The following is a 15762-nucleotide window of genomic DNA, read 5'->3' on the forward strand; positions in this document are numbered from 1 at the left end:
TTTTGTGAATGCTGTAAGTAGGATCCTATATATTAAACCACGAGCCATGGGTAGTCCTATGGTCTTTTCATCTCATGAGTGGGTACATTTCCCCCCCCTCCATTAAATACCCCATTTTTGCTGATAGTTTTCACAATTTTATGCAGCAGATTTGTAAAACATCCTTTCAGTCTCCTAGCTGATGTCTTAGGTTTAGAGAAACTAATAGACACAAAGCTGTTTAGATGCTAAAGGTGGAGTCAATTGAAACTGTTGTATCACAAAGGGCTAATTTAAAAGTTAACTCATTCACTATTGATCTTTCAATATTGATTTTCCTGTTTGTTCTTTACTTTTCACACTTCACCCTTTCTCTGATTTATAAATTGCCTTTGTATTTTAGAATTTAACACCAATTAGAAGAAGGTGTTCAGAGATGACAAGCATGTATTTTATCTCCCATTCTAACAGTGTTTCTGGGTCAAAATCACTGTGTCGTGAGTTCTATTTTTTGCTATGCATTTTTCTTTATTTTTCTGCACTAAGTAAAAGCACTTTTTATACTTCTGTAGGCTGAACATTAACTTGCAATAAGCCACAGGCTCTTTTAAGGAATGAGAAATTGGACATCCAGAAGGAAGTTACCCAAAATGACTATTGACATTTTATACCTAAAAATATAATATTGCCATTTTGTAATGCACTAGAAATTAAACTGAGCTGTGCATTTGGCTCGTTTGTGTGAATCTGGCAGTACAGATCTGAGGTATGATTAAGTCTCACAGAAAATGGGACTATTGAACACAAGCTACATCTTCAGCCAAAGGTCGCCTGTGTCCATTAAGAAGCAGGAAGCATCTGTTTGTGTTATGCATGGCTGTAGTCTGCCTACAGTCTCCTTTTTAAGTATAAATGCCAGAGAGGACATATAAAATGCTTCTGGGGAAAATTTAATGAAAAAAAATCACAACTTGGTATATTTGTATAAGTCAAGATCCTTCTTTGTCATAACCTGGTATAGCTTATCTGGAAGAATTTGAAGTGTGCAATGGTGGTCATCGAAGCTACTTTGAATTCCTAGCAGGTTAATTCAAATCAGAGTTTGGCTAAGAGTATGATTTTAAGGTATCAAGTTGATATCTCTGAAGTCTTTCAAGGATTTATGCTCTTTGTTCTTGGAATTATGTAGACAGACAGCATGACAGTCTGACTTCTCAACTTTGTGAATGGTAATTAATCTGTTTGTTTTCCACTTGTATGATAGATAGTTCATTTGACAAATAATGTATTTATTATTAAAAGTATGATAAACAGACAATTCACAGTCCTGCCTGATAGAAAAGGAACACTGCTGAAAAGCTTCAGAAAATAAAATAGGCTCCCAAATGGGGCAGCATTTAATCCACCAAAGGCAGAGTTTGGCAGTTGTCTTTAGCAAAGAAAGAATTAGGAGTACATTACTAACAATAGTGCAATATTAATATATTTTAATATTGGTGTCAACCAGTGCTATTGTAGATCTTTTTCAACAGGTAGAGAATGCTGTTGAGAATATTTGCATCATTAATTGAAATCAGTGCTTGGAATGAGAGTGTTTCGGGGGGTTGCAGGTTCTCTTGGTATAAAGCTTCTTGCATAATCTCTGCAGAGAACTTGCAGTCTCAAAGTAGAAACAGGATGGGGAAAGCTGTAAAACATGCAGGCAGTGTGTAGGAGAAGAATATTGCATGAGGTCGTGATTTTTCTTCTGTTTGAAGATGGCACTGGAGGAGATAGGCTATTCAAGAGGTGAAGTAGAAAAAGAGAACCGGGCCTAGTATTGGAGGAAACAGCATTCTGTTACTGAGGAGTAGCACTGCACTGGAGGTGCTTATATTGTGAGACTGCGAGCACCTTGCTAAGCCATAAAACACCAAGTTTAGTTGCCAGTTGATGCTTACTTTATGAATTGGTAGGGATAGTCTTGGTCACGCTCAGCAAGATGTGCTGCAGGATTCTTTTGAGCCCTTTCTTTAGACATGGCAGTGCAGGGATGGATGCACCGTCTTAGCTCTGGGTATTGATAGAAGCACTGTGCTTGTTTTACATCTTCAACTTGTGCTGCCATCAAAACAAAATTAAAATGAAGAGAGGTATGAAGTGAAATGGTTCCTTTGCATTTGGTGTTTAAAGCTGGTGACTGGCATTGGACTGGCAGTGGTGATCCTCACACAGGCTTAAACCCGACTTCACACTTCTGTCTTTTTTATTGAGACTGTCAGTCCCTCTGAAATCGAGGTAGCGGCACTTCCAATCACCCCAGAGAGGGTAAAACCATTGATATTGGGTGTGTTCAGCATATATTTTTTCAATTATAAACATACATAAGTAAATATTCTTGCTAACTTGGATAATTTAGAGTGGTAACACAGCTTATAAAACTTCTTCAGCAGAAACACCCATATTCAAGATATTTTTGCATACCAAATCCAGCATCGGGTATGAACTGATGTAGTTCACACTGCAGATCCACACTGCAGACACCTGGAAAGTATTTGGCCCTTGTCTAGGTGACCTGTCAAACCACATATAACCATATATTTTCTTCACTATGAAACACTAAATCTTTCCAGTATTTAATGCCCTTCTATTTAATGTCAGCTGGTCTTATAAGGAGACTTGTTAAACTAGTGTTCTCAATTATAGCATTTTAATTTAATAATAATTCAATTAAAGTTGTGTTTTTTATGGAGCATCCACGCTACCTTTATTGGTATTATTAGAGTAACCATCATAATAACAAGGGGTAATTATTTAAATGCTCATTAAAAACCAAGCGGTGTAGAAGAGAGTAACATTGGTAGAAAGATTGTAGGAACGTGATACATGTCTATTCCTGAGCACTACAATAAAAGGTGTCCTTTCTTTAAAGCTTGCAAGTTTCTACTTTTCCTGGACTTCTAAGGGTGCAGTAAAGCAGCATTAAAATTCCTTTACATTTTTATTGCTGCTGTTGTAACTTTGTAACGGGAACCAGAAACATTATCTGGAAAGTATTGCTAGGGGTAAAGAATGGCAGTGGTTATGTGGACCTGACTGCAGATCCTCACCAGCAGTCCTGGCGGGGGTTGTGGGTGGGTGATTAAAAAGGGAGAGAGTTCATTCTCTGTTACAGCTAATGGAATTATTCAGGCATGCTGAGGGGAGGATTCGTAAGGCACTGGATGTCACTGTAGCCCAGTAGAAAATAATGAATTCTCAACAGTTATCTCACACTGATTATTGTTTGATGGTATCCAGAATAACTGAGGATATTTTGAGGAAAATTTATCTCCAGGGCAATGGCGCTCGGCATTCAGGGTATACAGAAACTCGTGTATCAACTGGGCCAGGAAGATCTGCGTATCACTAAATGATACAAGTCAGACTGCAGAGGACAGATAAGTCAGGGGATTCAGGCTGCCTGGTGCAGCAGGATGAATGTCCACAGACCCAGGCTGCTCTTGGTCTGGGCTGGTTTAACGGAACTGTCTTTAGTCACTGCCCACTGTGAGGGCACAATTTGGGAGGCAGGATCTGAATTTAGCTTTGTTTTGTGCTGTTCACGAAAGAGAAAAAAGCTTATTATTGCTCTGACATTTTGAGTGGAACATAATCTGTCATGCAGTAATGGAGGGAACACATTTTAATATTTCTGGAAAAGATCATCATTTGTCATAATACACAAAACCAGCAAGAGTGTTCAATAAGTTCATAGTTTATAATTACCTGGTTATGGAGAAGATACTAGAGAGATTTTTAATCTACCATTTAAAAACATAACAAGATCTAATGGTTGGCAGTTGAACTCGGCAATTTGAATCAAAGAGAGGACAGGTTTTTTGACACTGAAGGTAGTCAGCCATTGCCACAGACTACTGCTATACATTGTGAATTCTCTCTCACTTGGCATTTCCAAATCAAGCTGGGAAGAGGGTGCTAAAAGACATTAAGTGGATCAACTGCAAATCACTGGGCTGGATGATATCTGGATGTGACGTGTGGATTTAAATTGTTTCCTGTGTTTTTCATGTACATGTAGACAGGAGAAAATATTATGATCTTAAGCTGCAGGAAGAAAGATTTATATTAGCATTTGGGGAACCTTTATGATGGTAGATGAGAGAAGGAATGAGGTAGATTTTGGGGAGGTTGTCAACTCTCTGTCTGGGTGGACTTTGAAGTAGGATAATGGAGCATCTGCTGTAGTTATGAATAGATGCATCGATACAGACATCCCTTAGGTCAGGAATTGGACAAAGGCAACTCTTAAGATTTATCCCAGTCCCCTCATTCTTTAATTTCACAGTCCTTCCTCTCCTTCACATCTATACTTCTGAACCTACGTGCCTGTGTCTCAGTAGGATCCAGGCCTACAAACCTATCTCATGTGTGAACTCCAGTGGCAGTATCTGGCTTTAGTGCAACCTTGAATCTGCCGTTGACTGCCCAGGGCTTGTGGCCTGGATGTCTCACCTCAGTATGTACACCGTATCTACCAACTAACGTAAAGATAAAAAATTACGCTTGAGCCATCAGCCCCCAAAATCATGCCTAGTGACAGATTGTAGGGTTGAATCCATATGCAGTTCATTAAACAGTATTAATGAAGTCTCAGCTTGTGCTTAACTCTAAGCACATGAATAATTTCATCACTATCCAACAGAGCACTTCAGCTCATGCTTAAGTTTCACGGATTTTGATTACTCACATGCTCGAAGTCAAGCACATGCTAAAGTGATAAAGACTACATATGGCAAAGCCTATATAGCTAGTTGTCATAAAGCGGGTATTTAGACAGGCTTCATGCAGGTGGCAAGGGATTAAGATAGCCATATATCAAAAGTAGTCTTATAACAAAGAGTTTTATAGTGTAGGTGCACTGCATTATTAAATATAAGGATCATTCTTGAGCAATATGTGGCTGTTTCTGGGCATGTTTAAAATATTTAGCAAGTTTTTGAACATAAAAATGTTCGGAGTGGATCTTCAAAGACTTTTTGACATTGTTCTGTTCTTAAAAGTGAGCATCTACACTGCTCAGGGCAACTTCTAGGCAAGATAACCATGAAGTGATAATGTGGAAAAGAACATTAGAACATTTTATTTTACTTTTTTTTTTTTTTAATGGAGAGTCTGGGGAGAGTCTTTGAGGGTTGTGAAAGTTTATATATATATATACACATATGCATATATATACACATATACACAAGCATGCACACACAAACACTTGTGAAGCAGTCAGAGAATGGTAGCCAGGTAGCCTGCAGTTAATTTTGCTGTTGTGTTGGGGTCTCCTGAAAAGGAGTGTTAAGGAGCACAAAAGCTAAACAAAACAGAAGAGAATACTGCTAGCTTGTAAATTTTAGATCACTAATAGCACTAATTTGCTCCATTTGAAAGAAAACTAAAAAGGAGGAGGATTTACTGTTCTCACTTGAATTTCACAGAGGTGTAGTTTTGGAGAACAAAACAAAACAAAACATCTCAGTTCCATGTAACATGTAGCAGCAAGCATCCAGCCAGCTGCCATTTTGAGGGTAATTTTTTTAATCAGCCATTTCAGTTTTAGATTGGCCTTGATCCTCAGCCTGCTCAGGAATTTTTCTCCTTACATATGTGCCTTTGCTGAAGTAAATGTGTTGCTGTTGTTATCATTGTCATCTAATACACAGCTGCTTTCTTCCTCCTGTCAACTCTTGAGCTAAGCAAGGAGAATGCGCTCACACACACACACACACTTTATTTTTTTAAAGAAAAAAACCCACAACAAAAAAGAATGCATGCTGTGACTTTAAAAATGAAAGAATTGAACAGCTGTGGGTAATAAATCGATTAATTAGAGTGGATAAAATGAAGGTGAAGGGTGCAGAGAACTCTTTAATTTGAAGATATATGACCTTGTAAGATCCTGCACTTCATTGGCTATTAGATCACACTTCAGAAGGGGCTTTATTAAAATCTATTCTAGGGTGAGCTGAGGTAAAACATATTGTTAAAAAAAGCTTTTGACAGAGTATGTTATATACTTTAGTCTGCTTCAGTGATTTCTGTCACTTTTTATACTACACATGTTGCCGCGCAAGAAGTTAAAGGTCTAGACGTTTTCATAATATTTCTGTTTGAAACAGAAATTTAAATATTTGAAGTAATAATGGGAGCATTTACTGTTGCTTTGGCTGCAAAGCTGACATAAAACTCCCTAACTGCCTCAGTGCTGAGTAGATTTTTAAGGGATAATGTATCAATTCCTTTCTGTGTTTGTATGTGGCTTTCGTTAATGTCAATAGCAGTTATGGGCACTTTTTCCAAGCTGAGTACAGTTCCCAAACTTGTGCTTTTTCCAATAGTGGTTGTTAGAGATTAATCAAAGCAACGTCCTGCACGATGCAGTGTGCAGGGCTGGGGCACGGGGCCTGTGTCAGCCAGACAGAAACCCCTGCTGTGTTATGAACATTTTTTCTTGGCTGTGGAGAGCCAACTTCTCCAAAACAGGGGTCTGAAGCTGCTGTTCACAGAAATAGCCTTACTAAATCAATAGGAGTGTGAGGAGCTGCACGACATTTATCACCTACCTTTGTAAATAAGTCTTAATCTGATAGATGCTCTTTCCTTTACACTTTTATGGATGTTCATTGGGTGATAAGATTAGATAGACTGACAGGCTGATAGGTAGGCAGATAATCTTCTAGCCTTCTTGTCTAAGGTTCTGTAGGTTTTGTTAGCAGCAGCCATTCCTGCAACAGCCAGAAGAGGGGAATTCAGTCAGCAAGGATCCTGCTTTGCCTGCTGTGCCTGAGCTGATTTTTTTCTTTTTTTTCTTTTCTTTTTTTTTTTTTTTTTTGCCTGCTGTGAGTCATTCCTCTTTACAAAGGTAGTTTCAATAATATGATTCAATTCACCTTATAAGCTCTTTAGTTTCAAGCTCAAGTAACAGTCTTTTGTGAATTGCAGTTCCCCCCATCTAGAAAGGGGTTGTGTAGTTCAGCTGTGGAACTGAGCCCTGTGGATGGGCTGGGATTGGGCTTCGTTTGGGTCATTACACAGGTACGAGTCAGGTACGAAGCTTGGTGTAGGCTTTGAACTTGCAGGAAGTTTAGTGCCTTTAGGTGCAGTGGGGCCATTTCTAGCCAAAATATGTGCTTTCATAAACAAACAAGCGAGAAATTAATTTTAGATTTTCCAAAATGGATAGGTTGTTTGTTTGATATTTTTTTTTTTTTTTTTAGGAAACCTCCCCCTCTTTTAAAAACAAGAACAAAACAAATCCTGGATAATGATTTTCAAGTTGACACATATTGATGAATTTATCAGAGTCTTGCAGAGGCATTGAAAAAAGGAGGAGGGGGGGAAGTGTTTTTTGAAGGTAGCACATAGTTTATATTGTGCCCAGGAGTGGAATTTTCTAGCTAGCAAAATTATGACTGTAGTACAGACTTGTTCACACGTGTCCTTTATGTAAAACTGAATCAAGGTTAAAGGAATGCTTTCCACCTTTATGCAGCCGCTCAAAGAGGCTAGAAAGGCAAACAGAACAATGTTTTTGGCTCCGGTGAGCATTTCTGCATTGGAGGGCAGGCTCAGGCTCAGAAATTCTTGGGACTCAGTTCAAGCATGGCCCGACATTTGTTACTGTTAATTGCAACTGTGTTGTCGGCTTTGATTATCGGATGTTTCATTTGAGTGGCTTTTTGGTGTTTTGGCAAAAAGAATGTCAAAGTGGTTTATGCAAGGGTACGTTTTCCAAGCTCCTGTTGACTTGAATAGGACTTGGGCAGCTAAATACCTACATAGTATTTCAAAAATGGAAGTGCTGGCATGACTGAAACATGTATAAATTAAATTCAGCAAGATCTCAGAGGACTACTACATGGAGTATTTAAAAATATAAAATGAAAGAGTGAAAATGACACTGAAGCTCCTTGCAGGTGCCTTGTAAAGCCTACCACACTGCATTTTCCTCGGTTTTTGTCTGTAGTCATAAATCCCTTGAAACAAATTCCTTTTTGGAGAATAAATGTGTGAAAGTATTTGGATCCTTATGCGTCATAAAGGAAGGTTTTATTTGCGAGTTAAAGGATATAAACTTATATGGCACCAATGCATATGTGTGATATTTGTCATACATGTTAAGTGAGTAAGTGTGGTGAGTAAATGTACTGTTCAACAATTTATATCAGTCAATACATTGCAATTAAGTTCTTCTTTCAGAAATGCCAAGAAGGAAATGTGTTAGCAAAATAAAGCACATGCCAACTGTGTTTAAATGTTCTTCACTATATTATTTTTTGAGTGCTCTTTCTGTTTTTCTTTTATAGGTAAAGATGAGCCTTCAAGCTATATTTGCACAACATGCAAGCAGCCTTTTAATAGTGCTTGGTTCTTGCTTCAGCATGCCCAGAACACACATGGATTCCGCATCTACCTGGAAACAAGCCCTTCAAACAGTTCCCTTACTCCACGCATCACCATCCCTCCTCCTCTGGGACCGGAGACTGTTGCACAGTCCCCGCTGATGAATTTCCTTGGAGACAACAACCCATTCAATCTTTTGCGGATGACAGGACCCATCTTGCGTGAACACCCTGGCTTTGGTGAGGGTCGGCTCCCAAACACGCCTCCGCTGTTCAGCCCACCACCTCGTCATCATCTGGATCCACATCGCCTTAGTGCCGAAGAAATGGGGTTAGTTGCCCAGCATCCCAGTGCCTTTGACAGAGTTATGCGTTTAAACCCCATGGCAATTGAGTCCCCAGCGATGGATTTCTCCAGAAGGCTTCGAGAGCTGGCAGGAAACAGTTCCACCCCTCCTCCAGTCTCGCCCAGTCGCACCAACCCTATGCATCGCCTATTGAATCCTTTCCAGCCAAGTCCTAAATCACCTTTTTTGAGCACCCCACCACTGCCACCCATGCCCCCCAGCAGCACTACGCCTCCCCAGCCTCAGGCCAAGAGCAAGTCCTGTGAATTTTGTGGGAAAACGTTCAAGTTCCAGAGTAACCTTATTGTGCACCGACGCAGTCACACAGGAGAAAAGCCCTACAAGTGTCAGCTCTGTGACCACGCTTGCTCCCAGGCCAGCAAGCTAAAACGCCACATGAAAACGCATATGCATAAAGCTGGCTCCATGACGGGCAGGTCAGATGATGGACTGTCTACCACCAGTTCCCCTGAGCCGGGCACAAGTGAGCTCACTGGAGAGGGACTGAAATCCAGTGAGGCAGATTTCAGGAATGAGAGCGATCCTTCCCTGGGCCATGACAATGAAGAGGAGGAAGAGGAGGAGGAGGAGGAGGAGGAGCTTGAAAATGAGAGCCGTCCAGAGTCGAGCTTCAGTATGGACTCGGAGCTGAGTCGTAACCGAGAAAATGGCTCCAAGTCACTGCCGGATGAGAAATCCCTTGTGCTGGGAAAAGTAATTGAGAATGTAAGTCTAGGTGCCATCCAGCAATATAATGACATGCTAGCTGAAAAACAGAAGAGGAGTAGCTTCATGAAAAGGTCTTCTGACCAGCGAGACTTGTGTCCTCGAGACCTCTGTCAGAGAGATCCAGGTGATGAAGACTCAGTGGTAGGAGAGCTGGACCGCACCGAGGAAGGGACGGTCAATGGAAGAAACTTTGGCCCAGGTGAACCCTTCCCAAACCTGTTCCCTCGCAAGCCAACGCCTATCACGAGCCCCGGTTTAAACAATTCCTCTAAAAGAATAAAGGTAGAGAAAGATTTGGACTTGCCACCAGCAACGATAATACCTTCCGAAAACGTTTACTCCCAGTGGCTGGTAGGGTATGCAGCGTCGCGGCACTTCATGAAGGATCCGTTCCTCGGATTCACAGACTCCCGACAATCCCCCTTCGCGACCTCTTCCGAGCACTCATCGGAGAATGGGAGCCTGCGTTTCTCCACCCCGCCGGGGGACATGCTGGACGGGGGGCTCTCAGGGCGCAGCGGCACGGCCAGCGGAGGCAGCACCCCCCACATCAGCGGTCCCGGCCCCGGGCGACCCAGTTCGAAGGAAGGGCGCAGGAGCGATACATGTGAGTACTGTGGCAAGGTCTTTAAGAACTGCAGCAATTTGACGGTGCACCGTCGGAGCCACACTGGAGAGCGGCCTTACAAATGCGAGCTCTGCAACTATGCATGTGCCCAGAGCAGTAAGCTGACGCGCCATATGAAAACGCATGGCCAGATAGGGAAGGAGGTCTACCGCTGCGACATTTGCCAGATGCCCTTCAGTGTTTACAGCACCCTGGAGAAACACATGAAAAAGTGGCATGGAGAACATTTGCTGACAAATGACGTCAAAATTGAGCAGGCAGAAAGAAGCTAAGGCCCCCCTCCCCTCCCTGCCCCCGCTAGGTTAAATTTCAGGGGTCTAGGTAACATTTTATTTGTACAGTTTAACTATTGCCAACTGAGAGAAGATGACCTAACTTGCCTCCGTAAACATAACTTAGCATAACTATGGTAGGTGCCAGACTTGGGCACTTAAAATATAACCTGTGTCTACAAAGTTCTATTAAACCCGAGGGTTGATTAAGGCAGTAAAAATTGTGGAGCCTTTTAACTGTGCAATAATTTCTGTATTTATTGGGTTTTTGTAATTTTTTGGCATGTGCAGGTACTTTTTTTTATTCTGTTTAAATTTCTTTTAAATTTTGTTGGGTATCCCGTTTTAATTTTACCCAGTTGTAGCCTGAGATTACTTGCATTGTAGAGGAGAGAAACATATCTTTTTAAATTATGATTTTTGGGCCGCTGCTTTGTTGAAATTTAAGCTAAGCATGTGTAATTTCTTGTGAAGAAGCCAGCAGTTGAACAGAAATATTCCTTTGTTTTAAATGTTTTTTTTTTTCCTCTTCTAAAATAATCTTGAAGATTAGGGAAAACAAAATTGTACAGCGGATAACAATCTTTAAAATGAGCACTTTCTTTTGGAATTGGATTGAATATGCAGCACTGACAATGTCGCTGACGATAGAGGCCTTTTCTAAATGGATTTAATCACTAAAGTTATGGCAACAGGAAAGACATAGGTGCAGAACAGCTACATTAAAAAGCAGAAACATTCTTAATTGTGCATTACTATTCGATAGTTTCTTCCTCTTGTTAAAAACTATGGCAACATAATGGTGCTATTTTGTCACTTTTTGGGGTGTCATTCCTTTTCTCTTCCCCTCCTGCCACTCTTCCCAGACACAATGACAGTACATCTTGAGTATTGTAGTATTTTTTTCAAACCTCAGAACAGCAAAATGCCATCTTTTTTATTTTTAAACCGCAAAATCATAAATCTGAGTTCAGGATATCTACTTTAGTCCCAATTTGCCGTAGTTAAAATAATTACTAGAGGATGAGAAAGTGTGAATTTCTCAATGAAAAGCCTCCACTCATAGGCATTTGGTTTATGAATGGAAATATTCTAACTATCTTATGTGATGTATAATGATGCTATTATAAGGAAGGGAAAAATAAATTCTAGTTGATTTACCTGTCTTGGCAACATTTTGCTTCTACTGAAGTCACTAAGAGTTTTCCCCTTGACTTAATTAGGAATAAAACGGAATTGTATTCAGAGAAAAGCATTAGACCGAAAAAAGTAAAGAAAAATGCACCTGCTCTACTTTCAAATTCCAAATTTTTAAAGCCCTTTATGACTAATATTAACAAACAGTGGGCAATTATGGTTAGAGATTTTAATTATGTTGACCCGCACTTTAAATCTTTTGTTTGTTGTTAAGAGTGAAATGGCTTCTCAACAAGAAATTACATCATATTCGTCTACTTGGCCCAAAGGTGGGTTAAACTGTAAGGGAACAGCTGAGATTAAGTGTCAGTGTTGCTAAGCATGGCATTCACAATACTGGCACTATAAAGAAAAATAAATAAAAATAATTTATTGGACAGTTCTTCTACTGCCATTCAATTTGACGTGAGTGCCTTGAAAACTGATCTTCCTATTTGAGTCTCTTGAGACAAATGCAAAATGTTTTTGTGAAATGAAAAGACTTTAACAAAAAAAAAAAAGTAAAACAAGAAAATTACATTCTTTAGAAAAAAAGAGCCACATTTACTTAAAAAAAAAATTACTGGTTGAAGATAGTGGACATGAAAATGCCATAAGACCCAATCAAATGAAGATGTATACCCAGCACAACTTCGGACATCCATTAGCTGAATTATTCTCAGCCTTTTTTTTTTTTTCAGGACAACGCTGCTTAGGAAATGGAATGGAAATGATTTACTGCTGAATTAAAACTCAAATGACACAAATTACAAGTTGTTATCATTGAATGAGAAAAACAATTCAGGAACAACGGCTAATTTTTTTAAAAGTTAAATTTAGTGCACTCTGTCTTAAAATACGTTTACAGTATTGAATACATACAAGGGTAAAAAAGAAATTGTGTGTATGTGTGTTTGAGCAATCTTTTTTTTTTTCAAAGTTTGCTTAATAGGTTATTAAAAAAAATGCCATAATGGCCATGTGTATATTGTTTTCTTTTGGTGACGGGGTTTTAGTATATATTATATATATTAAAATTTCTTGATTACTGTAAAAGTGGACCAGTATTTGTAATAATGGAGAATGCCTGGGCATTTTACAAAACCAGAAAGAAAAAAAAAAATACCTTTTCTTTTTTCCTTGAAAATGTTGCAGTAAAATTTAAATGGTGGGTCTATAAATTTGTTCTTGTCACTGTAACTGTAAAGTCTTGAGTTTTAGTAAATTTTTTTCTGCCTTGGGTGTTGAATTTTTATTTCAAAAAATGTATAGAATCTCGTATTGGGGGATTAAAAGGTGATTGCTACACCATGTAGAAAAAGTATGTAGAAAAAAGTGCTTAATATTGTTATTGCTTTGCAGAAAAAAAAATCACGTTTCTGACCTGTACCTATTTTTCTCTTTTTTTCTCCCCTTCCCCCTTCCTTTACCCTTCTGGAATGGATATTGATATTGGTTGATTCATATGATGTAGGCACTTGCTGTATTTTTACTGAAGCTTGTAATTTTTTAACTGTACGCTTGTCCTTTTAAAGGGATTTAATGTACCTTTTTGTTAGTGAATTTGGAAATAAAAATAAAAACAAACAAACAGGCTGCCATAATATATTTTTTTAATTTGGCAGGATAAAATATTGCAAAAATAAAAAAAAAAATTTGTATGTGAAGTCCTTATTGTACAGGAAAAAAAGGGGGTTGTTAGACGACCTTTGAGTAAAAGAAACAAAACAAAATAATTAAGTGCTTTTTTATTTTTAATTTTTGCTGTTGTTGTTCACAAATAATTTTAGTTGTATATATATTTTTTTTTTTGTCAGAAATGGCCTACAAAAAAGTGCTGTTCCCACAGGGCCCTATATAGCTTCAAAGTTGCCTGGACCCCTTGCATCAAGGTTTTACCAGGTATGGTTGAACCAGGCTGGATGGTTATTGCCTATTTGTGTGAAATGAAATTCAGTTCCTGTAAAAGTGTCTGGGGTGACATCCTGCAACTTCTCCACAGATTTGAGAGGGGAGGAGACTTTTTCCCCCTTCCAGACAAGAAGATGTCCAACACATCTTCCCTCTCCTGGCCACCCCCTACTCACTGCTCCCCGCACCCTGCCAGTGTCTTCCTCTGGAAGAAAGTAGTTTTTATAGCAAACAGCGAGAGCTGTTGCATCCACCTTGAGATAAAATGGTACAATGGGCTGCTGGTGGTACAGCTGTAACTAGGTTGAAGTAAAATTGGTCCAGGCACAGCCCTCCTCTTCCCTGTCAGAACAGGACCTACTCTGTGTACAGGTCTTGCCAGTCCATGTTATTAGCTGCTTTGCTGCTGTTCACTCCTAATTATACATTCCATAAATTTCTGAATGTTTGAGGGACTGGGATGAAATCCTGTGTCTTTTGATTTCTCTCTTCTTTGCTGTTCTTTCTCTCTCTCTCTTTCTCATGCTCTCTCCCTTTTGGGTCGAGGGGAAGACAGGTGGCAGAAGAGGCACTGATGCTCTAGTGAAGGGGAGAAGGAGAAAATGCTCACCACTCTTGCAGGAAATGACGGTAAAACTTAAACACAAACAACAAAATTAATACTGCCATGCCAAATTCTTCTGCTACTTTCATTGGTGCAGAACTGCTGGAGCATTTCGAGAGGCATGGGTGTGACAACAGGGAGAATTTTGTCCAGCTACATAACAGATAGATATATGTCTTCCTGGCTTGAACAATGTACACTTAAGACTTCTGGACAAATTCTGGATCTCAATTAAACTGATATAAATCAGGAATTATTCATCGCACTCAGTCCAGGATTACTCTGGCATAGCTGAGTCTGGAATGTGGTTCCTTAAAGGCACATTTTAAATTTGGTGAAAATGCAGATCTCTGGCATTCATATAAATCCAGAATCATGTCACAGAACTCAGCAGAATCCCTTGGACATGCATTGGTGTAACGAAGATCAGAAGTTAACCACATACTTTCAGTCCACAATTCATTGATTTAAGAAAGAATTTTAGCTTTCGTTTTAGTGTAAGTTGCTTAGGTTCTCCAGTTTTCTTGTTGTTTTTAATTATCCAGGATAGCTAACACCAGCAGTTATCTAATTTTGTGACTTGAATCACTGAAACTAACAGTAAGTCACCTAAAAGCACAAGGGTTGTGTTTCTGCAGACTGTAGTGATAATGAAATGGCCCTCCTTTTCTTCTTGCTTAGAAGAACTGTAGTTTACTAGGCCATAAGCACAATATAACATAGATATAAAATAGCTAGAATGCTGCCATATTTCTCGTCACAACTAAAACAGTTTTTTTGGTTATTATTTTAGGGTTGAATTTATTACTTCCATTGTGTCTAGTCCTGCTGCCTTTGAAGTCCAGAGGAAAACTCTGGTTGACTGCCTTGGCAACAGAACAGGTCCAAGAAACTAGTTTTAGAAAGAAAAATACCATTTTTTAAGGAAAGGGTCAAAAAATCAGCATTTCATCCCAGTCCCATGTAAAAGACAGTCCAAGGTTTTGTTTATCACAGGCAAACTCATTTTTATGGTGCTCTTTGTATTTTAGAACTGCAAAGCAAAGTAACGTTGATTTAAGTTGTTTGCATTTGTACCGGCAAGGCAAAATATTTTTATTACCTTTTTCTATTACTTATTGTATGAGCTTTTGTTGTTTACTTGGAGGTTTTGTCTTTTACTACAAGTTTGGAACTATTTATTATTGCTTGGTATTTGTGCTCTGTTTAAAAAACGAGAGCACTTTTTTTTTAATTATGGATAAAATGTTGAGATGGCTGGAGGTCATTTCAATATGGCTTAGTGAAATATTTATTGTTCCTTTTATTCTCTGTACAAGATTTTTGGCCTCTTTTTTTCCCTTATTGTCACAATGTTGAGTTCAGCATGTGTCTACCATTTCATTTGTACGCTCGTTCAAAACAACGTTTGTTCCAGTTTCAAGTTATAAAAATAAATTGGACATTTGACTTGATCTCCAAATCTTGTCTTTCCTGTTTTTTTGAAATGAGTGGGTGGGAAGGGGACGAAAGAAGGGAGTGAGGAGTTGAAGCTTCAGTACAGATCATAGAGCTTGTGCCGTATTTTCTGTCAGTTCTTGTGGGAGCCAGTCGAGGGAGAATGTTTGTTTGAGGAGGACACATGAGCACCTGCACGATGCTAAGCAGATGCTCAAGTCCTGCTTACATTCCTTGTATGTGAAGTATTTCCTCAGTTGGGGTCTTCAGACGAAATGGTAGAATAATGCTCAAAACGGTCAAATTT

The 15762-nt window shown here is 39.2% G+C and overlaps 1 protein-coding gene across 10 annotated transcripts in view; it reads left to right on the forward strand.

Moving 5' to 3' along the window:
• The window catches only part of BCL11B (BCL11 transcription factor B), a 96012-nt gene extending 80532 nt beyond the window's left edge, over positions 1–15480 (forward strand). For all 10 annotated transcript variants that reach the window (XM_005506107.4, XM_005506108.4, XM_065063535.1 and 7 more), the window contains one exon: positions 8316–15480. In XM_005506107.4, coding sequence (XP_005506164.1) covers positions 8316–10327 — 2012 coding nt within the window. In that variant the 3' untranslated portion in view covers positions 10328–15480. The remainder of the gene's footprint in view (positions 1–8315) is intronic.
• Positions 15481–15762: the final 282 nt, after the last annotated feature.

This window comes from Columba livia, chromosome 5 (genome assembly GCF_036013475.1).
Source record: "Columba livia isolate bColLiv1 breed racing homer chromosome 5, bColLiv1.pat.W.v2, whole genome shotgun sequence".
NCBI lineage: Eukaryota > Metazoa > Chordata > Aves > Columbiformes > Columbidae > Columba > Columba livia.